Here is a 23,927-nt window from a genome sequence, read left to right on the forward strand (position 1 = left end):
ACTAACTATCATATTCTCATCTTTATGGCAACCTCGCGCTAATCTGAACAGCGCTTAGGTTATAGGCTGAACTGTGTTAACCCCCACTCAAGACCTTATCCATAGGACTTCCAACCCAACAATTGGAAAAGGTCCCCCTTAGTTGCTGGTTGCAACACAAAAGTTATTATCTAGAAGAATAAGAAGTTTTATCTTTCATGTTCTTTTTCTCTCCCTTATCCCTCTCACTCAATATCTTCTCCGACCTAAAACAAGATGCTCATACAAGCCACCGAACTTTTGCAGCCACCAACCTGAAGGAAGAGAAGCAAACCTCCAGGGAAAAGATACAAACAAGGTCAGTCCAACTACGCAAACCCAACACAGACCCTCCATGGACATAAAACTAATCTCTTTAAATGTTAAAGGATTGAACACCCCCTTTAAGAGAGCTGCCCTATGGAAGGAAGCCTTAGCATCAGACGCAGACATCTTCTGCGCACAAGAGACCCACCTCACTAAGCTTAATCCACCAAAGATCTCCCATCCCAAGTTCTCTAAGACTTATATGGCCAACTCTACCAAAAAGAAGGCAGGTGTCTTGATAACAATTAAAGACTCAGTGGATTTCCAGCTGCTGGAGGAGATTGGAGATGTCGACGGCAGATATTTGATTCTGGTGTGTAGGATCAATGGCTTCCTTACCACTCTGGCCAACATCTATACACCCAACACAAAACAACTGAGATTTTTGGGCAGAGTGGTGAGGAAAATAAGAAAAATACAAAAGGGTTCACTGATTGTATGCGGCGACTTTAATGCCATTGCAGATAAGGATTTAGACTCAACCCATATGGGGAGAAGTAGAGGCTTTGACCTCTCATCTTGGTTATATAAATCTGAACTATTCGATACCTTCAGAATTATGAATGTAAATTCCAGAGAATACACTTTTTATTCATGCAGACATAAATCGTTTTCGAGAATCGACATGTTCTTAACGGACTTTCAAATTCTAAATAAAATACAAGAAGCCAAAATAGGCACGACCACATGGTCTGATCATGCCCCAATCACACTGAAACTCAGATTGGGCCCTAGCGTCCCTCTGTTCAACAATTGGAGAAACAACACGTTTCTAATGAAGGTTCCTAAATACCAAAAGAAAATTAAAGAACAGGCCATCATTAGCCTAAACCAGAGGTGCACAGCCTTCCGACTGAGGGAAGAGGGGATCTCCTCCTAATAAGTGGTAATTAGTGGAACCCGCACCCATCAGACAATTATGGCAAATGTTTTTGATATCTGACAATGTGGCCCCAAAATCCCATCCACAGCTGATAGCAAGTGCAGCGTATGGGATCATCTAGGGCTCACAGTGACGACAAATCCTGATTTCCACAAGTTTAAAAAAATAAATAAAATCAATGGAATAGGGATGATGGTGGTAGTAGTTTGTGACAACAGTCCGCAGCAGGCCGGAGTGAGGGGCAGCTGGGTAGTTGCACTACTACCCTGGTCATGCTACAAACAAAGCTTATGGTTTGTTGGAGGCTGCAGTCCCTTCTGCTGGGGGGTGGTGCAGTGCAGGTGGTCTTTAGTGAGAAGGAGCTCCAGGAGTCAGGGTAAAATGTGAAACAGGTGAAACCCACTTTTTTTTGTATATTCAAAATACGAAAAGGTCCAATCCAGGTCCAATTCCCATCTACAGCAATCCGGAGTTGGTGACTGGATACCTCGGAACAATGTGTCATATTCATCTCTTGGGATACCGCTCTCTATACTTGTGCTGTATCTGACACCACCTCTCAGCTCGGGAAATGGCTCTATTATCAACTGTCCCGTCTTCCAGCTTTCCTTTAGATCTTATTTTCTTTCTTCATCTTTCTCTCTAGCTTTCCTTATCCTATTCCTTCTTTCCTTCTCACTGCACTGTTTCTTAGTTACTTACTAATAACGGCTTCTAACCGGCTTGTTTACTCCTCCATCCCTAAACTGACTGTTAACTACTAACTGCCTTCCCGTGTGAGATTTTCCCTTCGCCCCCTCTCTCCTCCAATCACGGGCTCCTTTTACTGCCTCTTAGCCAATTCTACAGTAGTTCTCAGGCGGACTGGCCAATGAGAGTTAGGACCTATGGCAGCCAATGGAAGAGAGGTTGGTTGATTGACAGATTACCCTATATAAGCAGGTCAAGCCCTGGGTCTACTCCTCCAGATTGCAGTTCAGTCAGCAGCACACAATTTCCATTAGCCAAAATTGCTGAAACCAAGAATCTGCATGCCACGCCACCAAGGAGCCAGAGCCAATGACTCCAAAAAGCGATTCAATAATAAAGAATTCAAGAAGTTGGCAGCATAAATGGTGCAAAAATATGTCCTTTTTTATTCCTCCATTAACAAATGCGATGTTTTGATCTATGTGGTCTTCGGAGCCTAGTCTATCCTCTAACGCAGTGTTTCCCACCTCCAGTCCTCAAGGACCCCCAACAGGTCAGGATTTCCTCAGGTGATGTAATTATTGTCGGTCCTCAGACATTGCCACAGGTGTTCTTACTATAGGATATCCTGCAAACATGACCTGTTGGGGGGCCCTAAGGACTGGGGGTCCTCCAATTGCCTCAAAAAGGGATTTGGAAAATACAAATTAAAGTGACATACATTTAAATAAGCTATATACATTCTTTTGTAGTGACAAGTTCGGGTCACTACACAAGGGTTCACCAATTCATGCTACTTACACCAAATTCTGTCCCTCCCAACAGCATGGTGCAACAGATATCTCTATTTATCTGACCAGATAGTTGTTTTTTACTATTTAGTGATCCAATTTTTGCTTTCTTTTGCTCACTGGAGTCTTGCCTTTCAGTTTCTCTTAGATAGCAATGGCAACTAAATTGGTCAGTCTGCTATTATAGACCATCCATGCTAAGGAAGGATGAGCTGCAGCACCAGCATTGTATTCAGCTGCTATTTTCCTGACTGTGGGCTGGGAGGCGGGAAAAGGCTGGGAGTCGCGGAGTGTGGATGATCCACAGTCCATCCACGCAAAATAAAAATCTGCAATCTCCAGCGTGGACATGAGGCCTAAAACGTTAGTTATGCATTCCCTAGTCCATTATTGTTGAAAAGTCTTTATGAAGAGTTACATCAGTCACTTCTTGTAGAATGCCTTGCGTTTTATTCGGGATTCTTCTAGAAAGTTGCGCTTTGCCTGAAGGAAAGGAGATATTTTTTTTTATCAACTTTGCATTTTTAGTTTAAAATACATGTAAGTCAATCTTCATTCTTTGTATGACCCATCATCAGAAAAACGTGGCATCACTACTAAGGCCTCATGTCCAATGCTGAATCCGCAGTGGAATCTAGCTGTGCCCGCGGACATGGGGAGGAAAAAACATTTTTTTACCTCGAGCGCGGATCTTCCTTCTTCAGCACGGCGGATGCGTCCGGACGTGCCAGACGCATGCGCAGTGCTATATTTTTTTTTTTAGAATCTCTAGCTTTTCCGCGAATCCACAGCACCAACACAGTGAAAGCTGCAGGTGTGCCACGGATAGTACAGCTTCCATTGACTTCAATGAAAGCCGTCCGCACAGGATCCGCAGAAAAATGGAGCATGCTACGATTTCTTCCCGTGCGTGTGATCCGCACACAAGGAAAAAAAATCTGTATGCTCTAAATTGCCTTGCGGATGCTAATGCATCCCTATGGGCGGCTAGAGCTGCAGATCTCTTGCGCCGGAGACACTCCGCCGGTGGACATTGGGCCGTATTCTTAGGACACTTTTCCACAATGACCTCCTCTACATATTGTAAAATTCATTCAAAGACAGTTTTCTAAATTCTACCTACAAGTTAAATTTGTCCCACGACCAGAGGGGGAAAGACGTTCTACTACCTGGTGGCCTCCTCTATGGCTGTCCTGCCACGGAGTCGCCTGTTCCTGGGGCTCCTCTGTGGTTTTCCAATATGGCCGCAGTATTCCTGTCAGTAGTCAGATGCTCTGTGTGCATCAGGTAGGCGGAGAAGCGCTGCAGCCATCTTGAAGGATCATAGAGGGGCCCGCGAACTGCCGATCCTGTGATATTCTTTGCCTCATTGCAATAGGTCAGTTTTTCTAAGCCAATTTATTAACCCCTGAAGGATGCAGCCCTTTCCCCCCCCCCATTTTCTGTTTTCCCTCCCCCCTTTTAAAAAATCCTAAGTCTTTTATTTAACCATGGGAGTAGATATCTGAGGGCTCGCTCTTTTTTGCGGGATGAGTTGTATTTTTCAACGGTACTATTTAATGTACTGAAAGTGGAGTGAATGGAAAAACACAGAAATTCCGCCATCTTTGAGTGCTTCCTGTTTCCATGTCACACAAACCGCAACGAAAATGACCTGATTACTTTATCCCGTAGGTCAGTACGATTGCCACAACCCCAAATCTATATAGTTTCATTTGGATGTACCTATTTTATTTAAAAGATACTTAATTTTTCTTAATTTTCTGACGGCCAGAACTTTATTATTTTTTTTGTTGACAGTGGTGTGAGGCTCATTTTTTGCAGGAAGTCCTGTAGTTTCTTGGTACAATTTTTAAATACAACTTTTTGCTGGCGTTTCATTACATTTTTTCTTGGAGACAGCATGACCCAAAAAAAGCACCATTCTAGCGATCACTGTGTGAGGTAAATAATGTGTTACTTTGATAGATCAGACTTTTGTGCCAGCAGCGATACAAAATACGTTTTTTTAATTTAGATTCTTTTATTATAAAAATGGCAAAAGCTTTTTTTTTCTCCAACTTTTATATTACTTTTTATTTTTTTCATAATTAATAACTTTTTAAAACTAATTTTTACATTTTTTTTAAGCCATGGCATGGCTTGATAGGCAATCTGCAATGGCAGGCGTGGGGCCTTTCAGAAGGCCCCTCGGCTGCCAAGGCAAGCGCACAGCGACCCGTGATCTTATCGCAGAGGGCAGTGCGGGACCCCTGAACATGGATCGGGGCATTTAAATCCTACTGTCAGAATTAATTGCAGCATTTAACAGCTCCAATGAGCAGCGCAGCTTATTGGAGCTGTTGCAGACAGGTGTTGGTTGTAAAAAACAGCCGGCAGCCGCATTGCATCCAGTGGAATTGACCTGCAATCCCTCTTCCATTCAAACGCCAAAACCTACAGGAAGTAACTGGGCGTCATGTTTAAAAATAAATAAATTGTATCCAAAGACCCACAAGACATCTTACATTGTGATCACACTAAGAGCGTAAGATAAGGACTGAGCAGGAAGCTTGAGACATTCTGTGTAACCCCTACTTACAATGGTGAAGAGGGACCAGCAGTCTCTTGTACAATAACCTGTGATTAGACAGCTTTGTAATAAATGCATGGCAGTTAAGCCACTGGGCTGATTCAAAAGGAAATGGTCCGCCTGCATCTTTGGTTCCAAGAGTTAAACCTGCAGTCAATAAATTCATAATTATTGTTATATGCAGTATAAACAAAATGTTCGCACAGCATTAGAGCGCACAACAACCCAGCATGCTGTATACATAAAGTCAAGGCATTAAGCAGCTGCCAGGAAGCCGTGTGAGACCCATGCATGCAGCACAACCAACTGTTCTCAAGCAGAAGAAAACATGTTGAAAGGCCTTATGACTATTGCAAAAAATCCCAAAGTGTTACAAAATGTTTTGATCTTCACATGGCCACCATCACATTACCCCCCCCCCGCTGCCAACGAGTAAACACCACAGAGCTCCAGCCTTCTTTATAGGCACAAACAAGGAGGCTTACAATTACTTATAGAGATTCAAGAGGATACATTGTATCACTACAGAAAAGCCAGTAGAAACAAAGACAACAACCATAGGGAACATGACACTGCCGACTTCTAGCTCTCTCCCTGGCTGTTGCGCTCCCAACTCCGTCATGTTGTGAATGGATTAGTATCCGGTCTCTAGGGGGCTTATACACTGGATGGTTTCATCTGCCTTGAATCAACAACAACGGCACTAAGAACATTTATAGAAAGACCTCCTATTCCACATGATGGAAACAAATTTACAGCGAACTTCCTGTCCAAAACTCGCTGCTCGTCGGCCTCCGCCGCACCAGACTCTCCCCTCTCCAATCCATACTAAATGCGGCATCCAGACTCCTCTTCCTATCCAGCTGCTTCTCAGATGCCTCCGCACTATGCCAGTCACTGCACTGGCTGTCCATCCACTATAGAACTCCATTCAAACTCATCACCCTCACCCACAAGGCTGTCCATGGCACCGCACCACATCGCCTCCCTCCTGTCCGTACACCACCCAGCCCGCTCACTCCGATCCTCTAACACACTCAGACTAAAAATCCCTCTAATACGAACCTCCCACACTCACCTGCAGGACTTCACCAGAGCTGCACCGGTCCTCTAAAACGCTCTACCCCAAGACACTCGGACAATCCTTGATGCACGGAACTTCAGACGCACCTCTTCAAAGTAGCATACCCACCCCTGATCTAGTTCTCCATCCCAACAATATGCCCCCTGCCCCTCCCTATGGCTTTCCACTTTTGCCTATTATGTACACTTCCTACCCCCACCCTGTTTCTGGCCTAAAACTGTATATTACAAGTTATCGTCGCATTGCTGTATCACCCCCACCCCCTCACCTACCCTGGTACCTCCTGTATCACCCCTTCACCTGCCCCCGGTACCTCCTGTATCACCCCTTCACCTGCCCCCGGTACCTCCTGTATCACCCCTTCACCTGCCCCCGGTACCTCCTGTATCACCCCTTCACCTGCCCCCGGTACCTCCTGTATCACCCCTTCACCTGCCCCCGGTACCTCCTCTATCACCCCTTCACCTGTCCCCGGTACCTCCTCTATCACCCCCTCACCTGTCCCCGGTACCTCCTCTATCACCCCCTCACCTGCCCCCGGTACCTCCTCTATCACCCCCTCACCTGCCCCCGGTACCTCCTCTATCACCCCCTCACCTGCCCCCGGTACCTCCTCTATCACCCCCTCACCTGCCCCCGGTACCTCCTCTATCACCCCCTCACCTGCCCCGGTACCTCCTCTATCACCCCCTCACCTGCCCCGGTACCTCCTCTATCACCCCCTCACCTGCCCCGGTACCTCCTCTATCACCCCCTCACCTGCCCCGGTACCTCCTCTATCACCCCCTCACCTGCCCCGGTACCTCCTCTATCACCCCCTCACCTGCCCCGGTACCTCCTCTATCACCCCCTCACCTGCCCCGGTACCTCCTCTATCACCCCCTCACCTGCCCCGGTACCTCCTCTATCACCCCCTCACCTGCCCCGGTACCTCCTCTATCACCCCCTCACCTGCCCCGGTACCTCCTCTATCACCCCCTCACCTGCCCCGGTACCTCCTCTATCACCCCCTCACCTGCCCCGGTACCTCCTCTATCACCCCCCGCCCCGGTACCTCCTCTATCACCCCCGCCCCGGTACCTCCTCTATCACCCCCGCCCCGGTACCTCCTCTATCACCCCCGCCCCGGTACCTCCTCTATCACCCCCGCCCCCGTACCTCCTCTATCACCCCCGCCCCCGTACCTCCTCTATCACCCCCGCCCCCGTACCTCCACTATCACCCCCACCCCCTCACCTGCCCCTGTACCTCCTCTATCACCCCCACCCCCTCACCTGCCCCTGTATCCCCCCCCTTTTTTCCAAATAATTGAATACCACATGTAACTCTTGTCATTTCTGTAAACGTTGTATAGTTTGTGATCCCCGTGTGCCTCGGAGGCGCTGCGGAATAACTTGGCGCTATACAAATAAAGATCGTTATCATCATTATAAAACAAACGTACCTCCATCTACTGCCAGGGTGCAGTCACCACCGACACGCCGGGGTTCTTCGTTGCATAAATATGTACAGAATATTGTAACCTACCTTTATTTTTTTCTTTTAGAAGCATGTAGAAACAAGAGGCCGTGTCAGAGATGACATGAAGGAGGAAGGATGGATTATTCTTTATGCTCTGATGAAACGGGAGTCGTGAAACACAAGCATGGAACCTGCAACGGTGAACACAAGGCCGGGCGGATCAATCATTAGTGAATATACCTGGAATCCATAGGGATTAACCCGTTACATCTCCATTGTTATTCTAGAATCGTAGTAAGCCGGTAACACACGACGCGTCCCGAATCACCTGTACCCCCCAGAACAACAGTCATCAGCGGACCTACATGATCTCTGTGGAACATCTACAATGTACCCCCCCCCCCACACTAACGTCGCCGCTCCTGCATAGATTCTAGTATTACGTGCCAAAGTCAACAACAAATGTGAAACCGACCCAACTTGTTTAGTCGCACCTGAGGGGAGGCTCTTACTAATCGTGTGCGCACTGAAGATCACCACCACTTGGGACATGACATATAAATGTGCCTCAGTGTGTCCTATATACCGAAGGAAGCTGCAGAACCCGGATGTGGGACTAGATCTAAAACGCTAAGGGCGCTCTTACACACCTTTTATTGCCTATCACATGCGCGGGTTTTGCGCGCTTTATACGCGGTAACTAACTTTACATTAGCAGCAATGGTGGAAACAAAAAGAAAAGGACATGCTCTATCTGGGCGCATATTACGTACCAAGATAGTGTATGTGGATTTGTTGGCACACAGTGTACCGCGTGCTCCCTGCGCTGGAAATACGCACGTGGTATTAGGGCTCACGCAGACACGCACACGCACGCAGACACGCACACGCACGCAGACACGCACGCACACACATGCACGCAGACACGCACAAGCACGCAGACACGCACGCACACACATACGCAGACACGCACGCAGACACGCACGCACACACGCACATGTACGCGCACGCAGACGCGCGCATGCAGACACACACGCACGCAGACACACGCACGCAGACACGCGCACGCAGAGACACACGCAGACACGCAGGCACGCACGCAGACACACGCACGCAGACACGCACACGCAGACACGCAGGCACGCACGCAGACACGCGCACGCAGACACACGCACGCAGGCACACGCACGCAGAGACGCAGGCACGCACGCAGACACACGCACGCAGACACACGCACGCAGACACACGCACGCAGACACACGCACGCACGCAGACACACGCACGCAGACACACGCACGCAGACACACGCACGCAGACACACGCACGCAGACACACGCACGCAGGCACACGCACGCAGGCACACGCACGCAGAGACACACGCACGCAGAGACACACGCACGCAGAGACACACGCACGCAGAGACACACGCACGCAGAGACACACGCACGCAGAGACACACGCACGCAGAGACACACGCACGCAGAGACACACGCACGCAGAGACACACGCAGACACGCAGGCACGCACGCAGACACGCACGCAGACACACGCACGCAGACACACGCACGCAGGCACACGCACGCAGGCACACGCACGCAGGCACACGCACGCACGCAGGCAGACACACACACGCACGCAGACACACACACACGCACGCAGACACACGCACGCAGACACGCACGCACGCAGACACGCTCACGCAGACGCAAGCACACGCACGCAGACACACACACAAGGACGAGCACGCAGACACACACAAGGACGAGCATGCAGACACATGTACCTTTTGTGAATAGTATTGTTATCTTTGCCGTATTCTGGTCCATACCTGTAAGCCTGAAGCAATAAGATCTTGTAGGCATTAATGTGCACGGTCCGCACGCTGTTTATCTAGACATTGGAGGGGAAAAAAAGCTTTACCAAATTATTGTATTCCACATAAAACAATCCTGGCGCCCCTCTTCTTAGAACTCTGCATTGTGCTGCTCCTGTTATTCCTACTAGAAATGTATGATTAAATTGATTGACATGTGGGGGGGAAGATCCGCCTCATGGCCACACACCCTCTCAACTTGCTATAGGGGAATCCCTGGGAAAAGCCCTCTAATCCCGCCCCTTCTCTCTCTGCACTATGGGGATATCCCTCAGGGATCCGCAGAGCAGGGAAAGAGAGACGGGCTATGGGGGATTAACCCATAGCAGGGATAGAGAGCAGGGCTACGGGTTAATCCCCCATAGCTCCGCTCTCCCTGCTATGGGGAAATCCCAAAGCCCTGCGGGGCTTCATCTCTCTTTCCTCCAAGAGCAGCTGCACTTTTTTTAAGCAGCAGGCTGCTCCAGTGAAGCCCAAGTCTTCTGCGCGTGACAAATTGCCTGTTCACATGATTTTTAGTGCAGTACAGCTGTGATTGTTTTGCACGCCTATATTGTGCTAAAACCAAGCCCGTGTAAAAGAGCCCTAAGACACAACGATTTAGATAGACAGGGCTTACCTGGAGGTCAAGAAAGAGGCCGTGGCATTTAAGTCGGAGGAGGTTTAAAACTTTATGTCTCAAATTCTCACTCGCTTTCGAGCTGTGACAAAATGACACACTGGAACGAATCGATGTGCAGGAAAAGCTGCAGACAGAAAGTACAGGCATGTATTTTGGAACAAGTGATTTAGATAACCTGAATGCATTCATCTTGCTCAACCCAGAAGTAAACTGCAACCCTTTCAAACCTGTTTTTATGCATTAGGGTCTAAAGAAAAATATTTCCCACCTACAGGTCTCCAGACTCAAAAATTACTGTTGGCCCCCAGCCTGAAAAATGTAGGGGGTCAAATAAAATATTTAGTTACCGTATTAAATGTTATAAATAAGACTTACAGGCTGCTCATATCGCTTCCCCTTATACCCTCCCCGTGTCTCCATCCCCACCCCGATCCATGGGGATGATGCTCATCTCTCCTGTCAACAAGCATGCCACTCTTCTTTCTTCCTTGAAGGATGGCGCTGGCAGTGTGGCTCAGGATTAACTATGTCAGCAACGTGCAGCTGGCGCCGAGGAGAAAGCCTGGAAGAAACACAGATACCCTGCTGTGTCAGCAGACGGGCCATCCAGTACACGTACCTAGTGTGCCGCCTGCTCGATGCAGAAGAGACCCACGTATACCACAGCCACGCGGGCAGCACAGCGACAGGACTAGAGGGAAATCACAGCAAGACTGAAAAACCTGGTTGCCAAAATGTAAGTCTCATTGGTCACGATTCTGGTTGTCCTCTGGAGGCGGGGCCCCATTTGTCAATGCTAATTTACATTTTGGAAAAAGTAATTCACTGAAAAAGAATTAAAAACTAACTTTTACTTGTGTTAACACAGAAAGAGAAGAGGTAAATGTGACCCCCATCTGGTATATGGGCACTCACCAGTAATAAGTGTCCCGTATCCTGATCCCCAGGGAGGGGCGGCACGAGCTCGGTCTAATGAATGTGCTGCTGGTGGTACCTGCACTAAGGAGACCGAGTGTCTATAGACTCCTGGGTACAGAGCAGACTCTGTGCTCAACATCTGAGACACCTATATCAGCTTATATGATAATCTATACAACCGACTTGTATAGAGAACAGAAACTGGTTTTCTTCTATGTTTGACCGTTTATTGCTGGTCTCCGAGGGGTTAACGGAGGACCTGTGTACTAAACAGCGGTCAGTTGTTGGGGGATAGCAACGCACTCCAGACAGACAAGGTGAACCAGTGGGTTGTGACTCCCCAAAAAGTCTGAAGTGCGAGCGGTCTATGATCTTATACTAGTAGAACAGGCAGTTGTATGCCCACAGGCTGATGGTGTAAATGAGGCCTGATCACTATGATAATGTAGTTACCCCTGAAGTTACATTGCATAGCGCCAATCTCAGAGCTTCCTGCCCAGAAGCCTTGCCCGCGCATGGCATCAATATCTGGCAGAAGAGAACCCTTTGTCCGCCAGCCATGTAATGCCTGTGCAGGGATTTCTCTCTGGCCGCAGGGATCAGCGCTGTCTAAACTGGATGGCCACGTTGTAGCGGTCTGGTTGATGGTACCAGACAGCGGCTCTTCCTGGTCTTTCTGCCTACAGTCCGTTATATTAAGAGTACAATTAAAAGTTAGTTTTTAATTCTTTTTCAGTGAATTACTTGTTCTACAGAATTCTCACTGCTCTATATATTGTACCACGGGCAGCTTTACTAATTCTGTTTGACTATGTAAGTCAGAACGCTTCAATGAACGGTTCACTTGATGCCACTTTGTGCCTTTTATTGGTGACATCCTGATTTTTGGAAATGATTTCTGTTTATTTCCTTTTATTGTGAAATAATAATTAATGACCCCCCCAAATCCTAACCCTTTTCCACTATCCCCATGCACAGGAGGCGTAATAAGTGTCTGAACTACAAATATGGTGCTAGGCCCTGGCAGCTGTTCTGTAAATATCCCCTTTTTTGTCCCGCAGTGATTGAGGACTACACAATTGTTATTTAGACCCTGATAAATAAACATATAGAAGTGAAGGAACTTTCCGTCCCGTGACAAAGTACATAAGAATTACATACATTTAGAATGTTAATGCCTTCCAGTGCACGGGCAATGCCCAGTGGTGTCGGCTGACTTCTATATTGCCGTTTTATTTTTAAGGAGCTGCCCAAAAATAGCAACACATTCCCTATGCACAGGACAGGGGACAAGTCTAATCAGGGCGGTTTGAAAGCTAATGATGCAAATTAGAGGCTGGGCAGCATCAGAGGTACAATCCATAAAAAGATGTATTCTCCCATCACGATAAGTACAGCGCGGAGGAGCGACGCGTTGGGTAACTCTTGTGAAATACATTACTTCCTCACATCTGCGTCATGAGTCTGAATCCGCACAAGCGCTGTAGCTCTATGGAGACGCCAAAGATATGGGCAGCCATGGAAGAGCGGGGGAGAGTCTGGAGCACTGGCACATGCAGGTTAATACATGGAAATAGGTCTTGTAACACCTGTGGAGGGAGGGGAATTTTGTATGTACTGGTTCTTCATTGGTTGCTGTACTTTTCGTGATGGGAGAATACATCTTTTTATGGATTTGTACCTCTGATGCTGCCGAGGCTCTAATTTGCATTATTGGACGACTTTGGGAGTGAGGATTTGGTCTCCTATATACTTCGGCTGTTGCATTCTTAGCCCCACCTTCATTGGGGTTTCTTAGGGGGGCTGCTCACGTAAACTTTATTGCTTTATTTGCGGTTTGAAAGCTGTGACCCCACCAAATCGTAAGAGTTGGGTCCTGTCCCCCTGTAAATCTGGAGCATGCATGCTGCCTTTCCATTCATGTCTATAGGACTGTCAGAGACAGCCAAGAGCTGTACTTTCTTTCAGCAGCCCAATAGAAATGAACTTCAGATTGTTTTTTTTCCATCTTAGTTTTAACCTTGCTTACAACTAGGGGGATTTACTGTATATGAATTATTGATGCCAATGATATCGGTACAATGTCCCACTAGCGGACATCACTGGTAGAGAGATAGGCCGGTTTCACCTCTGCGCTGGAGGTTCTGTCGCGCACCTATTATCTAGGGAGAAGATGAATGCTCCAGCAGTGTCCTCAGGAACACTTGGCTTAAGTTTTTTTTCTTCTTCTTCTTGATTTTAGTTTTTTCCCTCCCATCAGTGTGTCTGTATGTATGGAGAAGCTCCTACACATAAGGTTCCCATTTTATAGCAGTCACCTCGGCGTGTCAGATGGATGTGCGCACACTTGCAACATTTTAGGCTTTTAGCATGCATTTGTTCAAAGAATGACTAATAATTAGCAGTATTACCTTCCAAATGTCCAATGAAATTCAATTATCTGTTACGTTATAATATCGAAAACCCAACAAAAGGCCTTCCCAACAGAATGTATTCAAAAACCTGGACATGTTGGAACTTAAAATGTGAAAAAAGAAGTACATTTAAAGTCTTACTCCAACTACATTAAAGGGGCTGTCTCGCGGCAGCAAGTGGGTCTATACACTTCTGCATGGCCATAATAATGCACTTTGTAATGTACATTGTGCATTAATTATGAGCCATACAGAAGTTATAAAAAGTTTTATACTTACCTGCTCCGTTGCTGGCGTCCTCGTCTCCATGGTGCCGACTAATTTTCGCCCTCCGATGGCCAAATTAGCCGCGCTTGCGCAGTCCAGGTCTTCTCCTGTTCTCTATGGGGCTCCGTGTAGCTCCGCCCCGTCACGTGCCGATTCCAGCCAATCAGGAGGCTGGAATCGGCAATGGACCGCACAGAAGAGCTGCGGTCCACGGAGGCAGAGGATCCCGGCGGCCATCTTCACAGGTAAGTATAGAAGTCACCGGAGCGCGGGGATTAAGGTAAGCGCTCCGGTGAGCTTTCTGTACGTCCCTGCATCGGGGTTGTCTCGCGACGAACGGGGGGGGGGGGGGGGGGGGGGGGTTGAAAAAAAAAAAAAAACCCGTTTCGGCGCAGGACAACCCCTTTAAGTATAAGAACTTAAAGGAGTTTTCCAGGGAAATACTATTGATGACCTATCATCAGGATAGGTCGTCAATAGTTGATTGGCCGGGGACCGGCGCTCGGGACCCCAACCGATCAGCCGAGCGGCGCATACTATCAGCGCCACAAATACACAGAGGTCGGAGTGGAAGCCTCTGCGTTGACCTCCATGTAGTGGACGACGCTTGTAACTGCAGGCACGGCTCTCATTGAAATCAAGGAGAGCCGTGCCTGCAGTTAGAAGTGCCAGCCACTACATGGGAGGTCGGCGTGGAGACTTCCACTCCAAACACACAGGTTGGAGTGGAAGCCTCTGTGCTGACCTCTGTACAGTGGCCGGCGCTTGCAACTGCAGGCACAGCTTCCATCGATTTCAATGAGAGCCGTGCCTGCAGTTACAAGCATCGTCCACTACATGGAGGTCAGCATGTAGGCTTCCACTCCGACCTCTGCTATTGTGGTGCTGACAGCATGCACCGCTCAGCTGATCGGTCGGGGTCCCAAGCAACAGTCCCCGGTCGATCCACTATTGATGACCTATCCTGATGATAGGTCATCAATAGTATTTCACTGGGAAACCCCTTTAACATCACTCTATAATTATATTCTAGTCTTTATATTATAAGATTATAGTCTTACCTAGAGTAATCACAAAAAACTTCCAACGTTTGTGTGTCCAGCAAAAGACCGCACCAACGGAACAAGGAGTGCGCCGGTAACTGCTGCACGCTGGAGAGACCTGGAATGTCATCAATCGCAAAATTGACAACCGTCTTGTCGAGGCGAACAGTACAGCCGTACTCCGGGATTCCTGCTGCTAGAACTCTGAAGGTTCAAATGCAGAACAGCGGGGCATTTATTATTACAAACCGTGGAAACGTCACACAACCATCTCATTTGTCAGTAGTCAACCCAACAACAGCGTTAACAAACTACGGAAATCGACCCCGCGGCTTCCTGCTTCTACCTTCTGTTACGATATCCTGTTAGCCAAGATGAATTATATCCCGACTACCCGTCTAATTCAGTACTTAAACCTGCCTACTTGTTCCCTACTTTCCCCATAAATTGGTATAGAGGAGGCAACCGTAAACATACCGACATGGTTAATATGGGATGTAGATTGAGTTGTATGGGGACTCACAATGATGAGGGACGGCAATATCTGTACAGCGCTGCTGAGTATGTTAGAGGTATAGAAAAGAACCACAAATCCCCATAGGGAGTCTAGAAAGAGGGACTTGTATGCAAAATGTTAAAGTACATAGTAAAGTTAGCATGGAAGAACTTTTAGTTCCCAGCTGTAAACCTCTAACATAACTAACCTGGGGGTGGGGGTGGGGGGGGGGGGGAGACCAATTCTCATAATTTGGTTGCTTAGATCAAATTGGCAGCACAGTGTAGTTTGGGGATTGCAGACCAGATTCTCTTGGTACCCTCCCAACACCCAATGCAGAGCGGCACAATGACATTAAAGTGAATATCTACATTTGGCCAGCAGCTGGAGGACGCCTGTGTTATGCACCACCCATGTGGATGAACAAGTAATCCCCTGTCTGTGTGCAAGGTACTATTTGTCAGTGGCTTCATCTGTCTCATACGGTTATTGTTGGGTGGTGCCATTAGTTTGGGGTGCCATCCATGTGACATTTGGGGTACCATTTGTTGGGCACTATTTTTTAAGGTGTTTTCCCGTGACCTAAAACTGGTTCACAAGCGGTCTGTTGCTGCTGACCAGGACCTGAGCCTGCCGCAGCCAATCATGGCTCATAGCAGTGATCTTCTAGAGCCAGTAGTTTTGCTCATCTTGATCGGCTGTGCGATTAAACCAACCCAATTTTTGCTACATTGAATCATGCGCAATGACCATTTTGGGACGCCGGATCGTGGCTGACCATGCAGGAGGAGGAGGCACTGACGGGCTTGATTTGTGGCTATGACTCTTCCTGGTATGTTGATGTATTACACACGTCTTTAATTGTATTTGATTATTGTGGGTGTATCTTTGGTCCACTATTGGTTATTCTGTCTACTTTACTACTTAAATGTGTTTTGGTGTATGGTTAAGTTAGCTTGAAAAAGGCCTAATATGGCTGAAACGTAGTCTTGCTTACTTTTTATTTTGACCATAGATTTATAAAGCTTTTTGCATCTTTTTATCTCATGCTGCCACTATACCCCATTACATTCACATTGTATTGGAGTCTTGTGGTTCGGGCTCTCACTGTGGCTTGCAGTTTATGCACCTCACCCTTTTGTGTGCTGCTGTACCCGCTCATTGTACGTGCTAAATTGAATCAGGTGTGCGCGACCCGACATTTGGCGAAAATCGTGGGAAAATAGGATTTCCCATAATGCCTGCTGCAGAGGTCAGTGTGCAGCCATTCAGAAGCCAGGGCGCCTTGGTGATATTTCTTTATTAATGGTTTGCAGCTCAGGGGTATCCACTGGCATTATTACCGATTTAGACTAGTTAATTGTTAGTCCCGAGAAGGATCCAAATTCTTTGATTATCTGCATAGTCGTCTCTAGATATATATGTATATCGTCTGCGTATAAAGCAATCTTCTCCTTCATGTCTCCTCTCTGTAAACCCACTATTCCCAGGTGTGTCCGTATTTTACACGCAAGTGGTTCAATTGCCAGGGCAAACAAAGCGGTGGCAATGGGCACCCCTGTCTTGTTCCCCTGTACAGTGGGAACGTTTTTGAGGACCCCCCGTTGATGGACACATCCGCCCCCACAACTGTATACAACAATCTGACAGCGCAGGAACGCTGGGCCACATCCCATTTTTTCTAGTACTTTCCACAGATATGGCCACTCAACGCTGTCAAAAGCTTTATCGGCATCTAGGGAGCATATTATTCTATTCCCGGTGTTATCTACTGGTATTTGCAAATTTACGAATAATCTACGTATATGTTCACTGCTGTGGATCTGGCTGGTATAAACCCGTTCTGGTCTGGATGGACCAGGGTGGATACCAGTCTAGTGAGCCGATTTGCCAGAACCTTTGCTATAATTTTGACATCTGCATTTAACAATGATATTGGCCTGTATGAGTCCAACAGGGGGTCCTTTTCTGGTTTTAGCAAGATTGTTATCGTCGCTTTTTTCATAGATTGCGGTAATTCCCCTTGTTTCTCCGCCTCCACTATGGTGTCTAATAGGCGTGGTAGTAACACGTCCGCAGACTGCTTATAATATTCTATCGGGAAACCGTCCTCCCCAGGAGCCTTCTTGTTTTGCATATTCTTCACCGCTTCCTGCAACTCCTCTAGATCCAACGGCGCATCAAGGAAAGCCCTCGGCTCTTCTGAATTTATGCGTTGTTAGTCCTCCATCTGCTCCTCTGTTTTGTCCAATCTGGAGGAGCACAGGGAGCAGTACAATTATTGAGCGGTCTCCCTAATTGAGGGCGTGTCCATAACAATGTTACCCTGTGCATTTTTAAGTTTTAGAATGTAAGTAGAACTATTTTGCGCCCGGGCTATTACCGCTAACATATGTCCCGTACGCTCCCCCTCATAATAGGCCTGTTTTCAAAACCCTTCCTTAGTGGCTGCCGTCTGAGTATTTATTTAATGCTTCCTGGGCCTCTTTCCATATATTTAATGCTGTTCTAGTTCTTTCTTTCACACACTTGGCCTCAGTCTCCTTTAAATGTTTTTGCAGCCTTTGTCCCGTTTCTTTAGGTCTAATTTGCTGTATCCCCTCATGTAGGCTTTCATGGCGTCCCAGCAAACAGCCATATTTGTTGTTCCTTTATTCAGTTCAGAATACTCCGCTGGCGTTCCTTTGGTACTTTCTTTATTCCGTATATTCAGCCCGTGGGGATGTAGTTTCCACCTCTTACGGGTGTGATCGTCATTAGTGTTGTATGTCTAATCGTATTAAGGAGTGATCGGATAGGACTCTTGGTAGATCTTCCATTGTTAATGTGTCGCTGTATAACTTGGTATTACCCACTGCTAGATCTCTTCTGGATAGGGACTGATATGTAGTTGAGTAACATGAGGATTGCTTTTCCATAGGGTGCCGTGTTTGCCATATGTATATCAATGACATTTCCTCTAATAGCCGACCTAGCGGTGTTAGGCCATCTTCTCCCAGAGTGTTCTCCGCACGCAGCCTGTCTTGTTGGGGGTTAATAACCGAGTTAAAATCTCCTATTATAGGAACCGGGGCGTCTGGTGTCTCCGCCGCAAATCCCAATACCTGGCGCATTATCGAGCCATTATACGGAGGTGGGACATATATTGAGATGATGCATGCATACTTATATAATTGCAGTTTAGGCAGATGTAACGGCCCTCCGCATCTATTTTTTGTGTGAAGCACTCAAATGGAATATTTCTATGTACAACTCTGCTGACACCTCTGGAGCATCTCGTATGTGTGGAGTGAAAACTATGTCCCATCCCGCTACTTTAAAGGTGTCTATAGTGCCTTTTGCTAGCTGGGTTTCCTGTAGACATATAATAGCTGGGCCCTGTTCTGTAATTACTTGTAATATCGCTGATCGTTTCGCCGGGTCGCCCATTCCTCTCACGTTCCAGATGATTCTAATCTTTGTGCTCATTTTCGTTGTGTACTACATTCCCCAGGAGTAACATATTTCAGGCGCCTTCCGAAAACCTTACATAGGTGAGTGAGCCGCACTAGGAGGGTCCGTGTCTCTATCAGATCCGCACAGGCTGCTATACATTCCGCATTTATCAGAGTCATCCCTTACCCTGTCAGTGGTTACCGAGGGGCCCAGATATTTGCACCTTGCCATTGCTCTGTATGTGTACCTGTGTAGTATTGTCTGCGTCTGACGGAACATCACCCCCATCAAAGATTGAGTTATTATAGTACATTTGCAAATATTTTGATTTTTCCTCTTGCCTTTCATAGTTTTCACTGACTATCACTAAACATTCTGTCTGTACATTTAGAATAACCTTTCCCCCTTCCCCTCTTTGAGCTAAATTTCTATTACATATTCTTATCCCCTCTATTCGTAACTTGCCGGTAATTACCATAAGAGAGACCAAAGACTGAACATCCCCAACAATAAACTCACGAGTCCGCTGTGTAACGATTGGATCGGGGTACCAGTCCTCCATCCTCCTCGGCGTTGTGGCGAGGTCTTCCAGTGGTTCCTTCTTTTAAATCGGTCCTCTTTGACTAATCAGCGACGTGCAGATTTTCTTCAGGCGTCGTCCTTTCTGCTCGGGGATTCGCGTAGTGACCTTCCCTGCCGGATCTGTTCCTCGTTGTGGTCTAGCCAGGAGTTAGCTCTCAGTTTTGCAGTATACAGCATTGCGGACGGGATTTGTAGATTTCTCAGTCTCTTTTTTATTTCAATGAATGTTGCTCATTTTTTCTGTAGGTCAGTAGAGAAATCTGGGAAGAACGACACTCTGGCTCCGTTAAAGCGGATTTCTCCCTTTTCGCGGGCTTTGTGCAGTATGGCGTCGCGGTCTCTGTAGTGTAGTAGTTTAAGTACCACCAGCATTGCAGGAGCTCCGGGGGCGGGGGGGGGGGGGGGGGGGTGGGGGGGGGGGGGTGTCGCGTGGGTACCCGGTGTGCTCTCTCGATTGCAAACATTGCTGTTAGAGAGTTTCTCCCGAACAGCTCAGGGAGCCAAGTTTCGAAAAAGTCCAGTGGGTCGTTCCTCCCTGCTTTCTCTGGGAGGCTCACAACCCGCACATTATTACGTCTTGAGCGATTCTCCAGGTCATCTGTTTTAGTCTGCAGGAATTGCATGTTATGCAGACTTTTTTCAACATCTCTCTGGAGCGGCTGTATCACATCTTCCACATCGCTCAGACGTTGTTCTGTCTCTGTTAGGCGCTCCGATATTTTTTGTACGTCATGCCTTAGCAGATTCATATTAGTTTGCATGGAGCCCATTTGCATATGGAGGGTTTTCAGAGACAGGTTGCATTTTGTGATTTCCCCGAAGATATCTTTCAGAGTGGGTTCATTAACATTAATTGCGTTATTTTGCCCTCTCATACTGGGGTCCCCCTCTTGTCCTCCTGCTGGAGTTTCACTGTGAGGCATCTCTTCCTCCCCACATGTTGTGCCTGCATACTGTGTGCCGGTCAGTGAGCCTCCCTGCACTTCTGTGTCCTCCCTTTGCTGCCTGGGACTTTGTGCTTCCTCCTCTCTGCCCCTCTCCCCCCTGGCATACCTTGCCAGCTTCCTCACAGTGTCCGTGCTGCTGCCGGATGGCCTCGGTATGAGCGACCCCTGCTCCTTCATGCCGGCGCCATTTTGATTTTGCCGGCCGCCCGCTTCTCCCCACTTTCCTTTGTTCTTGCCGCAGACCATATCTTCCGATGCTGCCAGCGCTGTTTCTGCCAGTCTCCGCTGTCCCCTGGCTCTGTGAGTAGCGATCCTCGCTCGGTTTGGGACCCAGTAGCAGGGTTTTTTGTCAGGATTAAGCACGGAGCTGTGCTGTGGTGCTGCCGCTCACATTGCCGGTCAGGCTCCGCCCCCCCACTTGAAATAAACTTGAACAACAGGTATCAGGTATAACAGGTATCATTCACTTGTAGCAGTCACAGGCTAGAGCTCAGAGGTAGTAAAAATACACAGGAACAATACGGCCCTATAGTCCACGATATCTATAGGTCACCAGTCCTGGAATTGGGAGCACTCCGGAAGAGGAAAAGGGGTAGGGGGTCACTCCACAAACACACTGGCAGACAAATTACACAAAAAGACGGCTTAGACTAGATGCACCCCGCACATCATCCACGTGGGTGTCACAATTAAGTACCTCTGTGCGGTGATCCTAATGACGGACGGCTGCACAGGAAAAACAACTGTATTGTGAATGGGTACCTGTTTTAGTCAACTGGGGGTAGTGCCCTCTTTCTATCTGGAAGAGACTCACTCCTCTCACATCCACTCTCCAGACACTACGGGATGTCGCTCCTCTTCCTCCATCTTTACCTACATGGAGGCCAAAGGTGCTTCCATGCGGCTCTGTGTTAGCACTCTCTACGCCTGAAGATGGAACCTTTTCCCACTCTCAATCTCTCTCTTTTATAACCTCACTTGTACCACATGACACAGTAGAAAAGATACATTCAGCAGACAGAGCCAGCGGGCAATGATTTTAAGGGAGTTAACCCTTCAGACGCTGCAGCTGTGCAACATACATACAGAAAATAGACGTGACAGTTTTGCACAGTGCATCCACATGAGGCAATACATGTATGACATTTCTGGAGGGGGCCAGGATGTTGTTCTGGGACACTACACCTCCAGCACGGATATCTACCCCATATTCCAGATCAGCAGACAGCCATCCAGCCCCCTCCAAGCTATGGGAAAGCCAGAAAAATAATTACCACCTCAAGGCCTGAATGCAAGCATTGCCACAGCAGCTTAGTGGAAATGCTGCCATTTAGCCTGTTGGACACAGATGTCTTCCACAACGTGATGTTCCAAGCTAACCCACAGTACCAGATTCCTAGGCGATGATATTTTGCCCAAAAGCGGTCTGCCCTTCACTGTCATGTGAGTGATAACCTGTCCCTGCCACTGCAGAACACTGAGTGCTCCTGACCAAGGACACATAGTCCAGCAAGCATGGCCAGGGGCCACATCCATAACAGCATACTGGGTCAATGTCCTGTAGGTGGGACATGAATGCGAAAATGGCGGTTCAAGTTTCATGGTGTCTCCAAGACTTGCAGGGCATTCATCTGTGCCAGTTCCCTTCTTATTCCCCTCTTTCTCCACCCTTTCAATACTCTCCACATCGCGACATCTGCTTCCATAAAGCGCTGCATGTGATAAACGTTAACGTGCCGTTTTAAGACGCACATATCTAGGGGGAGCGCAGCCTCAGGCTGAAGAGCTCTTGGTGGCTCTGCAGGTCCAGGCTGACATGTGGCTGACCACCGCACAATCTAAGGGCTCATGTCCACGGGGAAAAGAAGAATTAAAATCCGCAGCGGATTTTAACTCTTCTCCCGCGCGCGGATCCGCACCCCATAGGGATGCATTGACCACCCGCGGGTAGATAAATACCCGCGGATCGTCAATAAAAGTGATTTAAAAAAAAATGGAGCATGAAAAAATCTGGACCATGCTCCATTTTCATGCGGGTCTCCCGCGGGCTTCTATTGAAGCCTATGGAAGCCGTCCGGATCCGCGGGACACAAAAATCACATTTTACTTACCCGCTCCGGTTCTGCTCTTCGGCGCCGCGCCATCCTCTCTCAGCCGCGGCCGGATCATTTTGCTTCGGCCCGGCGCATGCGCGGGGCACGTCACCGACGTCATCGTGCACATCCGCCGAGCCGAAGAATGAAGATCCGGCCGCGACGAGAGAAGATGACGCCGCCGCGAAGAGAAGAAACGGAGCGGATCGGAGGTAAGTTTATTCTCATTTATTTGTATTTTCAGCGCTCATGTCCGCGGGGCAGGAGGGACCCGCTGCAGATTCTACATGTAGAATCCGTAGCGGGCCCGATTTTCCCCGTGGACATGAGGCCTAAAGCCAGGCAAGGTTGTGTGCGACAATGGGGCCAACCTGCTGGCACTCGATTGCCTAGGCAATCTCACCCACGTACCTCACCTGGCCCATGTGATGAAGCTGGTACTGCAGCATTTCCTAAGCAATTACCCAGGTTTACATCCACTGCTGGAAAAGGCCAAGAAACTGCTCACAGTTTTGGCAATTATACCCAACCGCTTCTTGTTTGGTGGAGATGCAGCATAATTCGGATTACCACCCAACTGCCTCATCTTTGACGTGCCAACATGGTGGAATTCCACATTGCAAAGGTTTCAGAGGCTAAGCCAGCAGCAGAGAGCGGTCATGGAGTACTAGATAGTGTATGCTGTTAGCAGTCGCTATATGGGGGTCGGACACTTGATGTCTATGGAGTGGCTGAAGATTGAAGAGCCATTGTGCTATTTTAGCCTGCTTTGAGGAAAAGCCCAAAATAGTCAGTCGTGGTGACACACAGATCAGTATGACCAACCCTATTGTCTATCTGCTGGAACACACGATGCAGGGCCTTAGGGACAATAACTTGTTGATGTCACGAGGAGGGAAGGATATCAATCTCCCAACTACCTGGCCAGTCCGCCATTACTCAACACCGCAGGAAGGGTGGCTTTGGGCAAGAATGAGGGCATCTTCTCCAATAACTTTCTCCACCCATGGAAGAAGTATAGAGGAGGAAGATGAGGAGAAGAATAATATAGATCTGGAAGTAGGGGAGGGGGCTATGCAACGTTCCTTCCATCCATCACTAGCCCCAGCTATTCTTTGTGGATGGCGGAGGACGCTCTTAGCCCTGACCCAGAGAAATGTAGCCCATCACCCTCAGGCACTTTGCAGGATACGAGTGCTTTTATATTGCAATGCTTGCAGAAGGACTGTTGCATAGCCCACATAAAACAAACAAACAGATCATTGGGTGGCCAAAATGAAAACTTCATTATGACAGTGGTGAAGGACAACAAAATGCAGCAGAATCAGTACAAACTATTAAGCAGCTTAAGCAGAGCATTTCCCCATGGCCGTGGAATGCATCCGCAATGGATTGCAGCTCATGGTAGACA

The 23,927-nt window shown here is 47.9% G+C and overlaps 1 protein-coding gene across 5 annotated transcripts in view; it reads right to left on the reverse strand.

Annotated features, from left to right (window-relative positions):
• Positions 1-2,339: 2,339 nt before the first annotated feature.
• TERT (telomerase reverse transcriptase) overlaps positions 2,340-23,927 on the reverse strand; it is a 66,663-nt gene continuing 45,075 nt past the window's right edge. For 2 of the 5 annotated variants that reach the window (XM_066584963.1, XM_066584960.1), the window contains 6 exons: positions 14,982-15,167; positions 10,319-10,445; positions 9,610-9,716; positions 7,893-8,017; positions 5,291-5,428; positions 2,340-3,192 (listed from right to left, as the gene is read on the reverse strand). In XM_066584963.1, coding sequence (XP_066441060.1) covers positions 3,089-3,192; positions 5,291-5,428; positions 7,893-8,017; positions 9,610-9,716; positions 10,319-10,445; positions 14,982-15,167 — 787 coding nt within the window. In that variant the 3' untranslated portion in view covers positions 2,340-3,088. Of the gene's footprint in view, positions 3,193-5,290; positions 5,429-7,892; positions 8,067-9,609; positions 9,717-10,318; positions 10,446-14,981; positions 15,168-23,927 lie in introns of those variants that run through there. The other 3 variants (XM_066584962.1, XM_066584964.1, XM_066584965.1) reach the window with 3 other exon arrangements.

Source organism: Eleutherodactylus coqui, chromosome 12, assembly GCF_035609145.1.
Source record: "Eleutherodactylus coqui strain aEleCoq1 chromosome 12, aEleCoq1.hap1, whole genome shotgun sequence".
Taxonomy (NCBI): domain Eukaryota; kingdom Metazoa; phylum Chordata; class Amphibia; order Anura; family Eleutherodactylidae; genus Eleutherodactylus; species Eleutherodactylus coqui.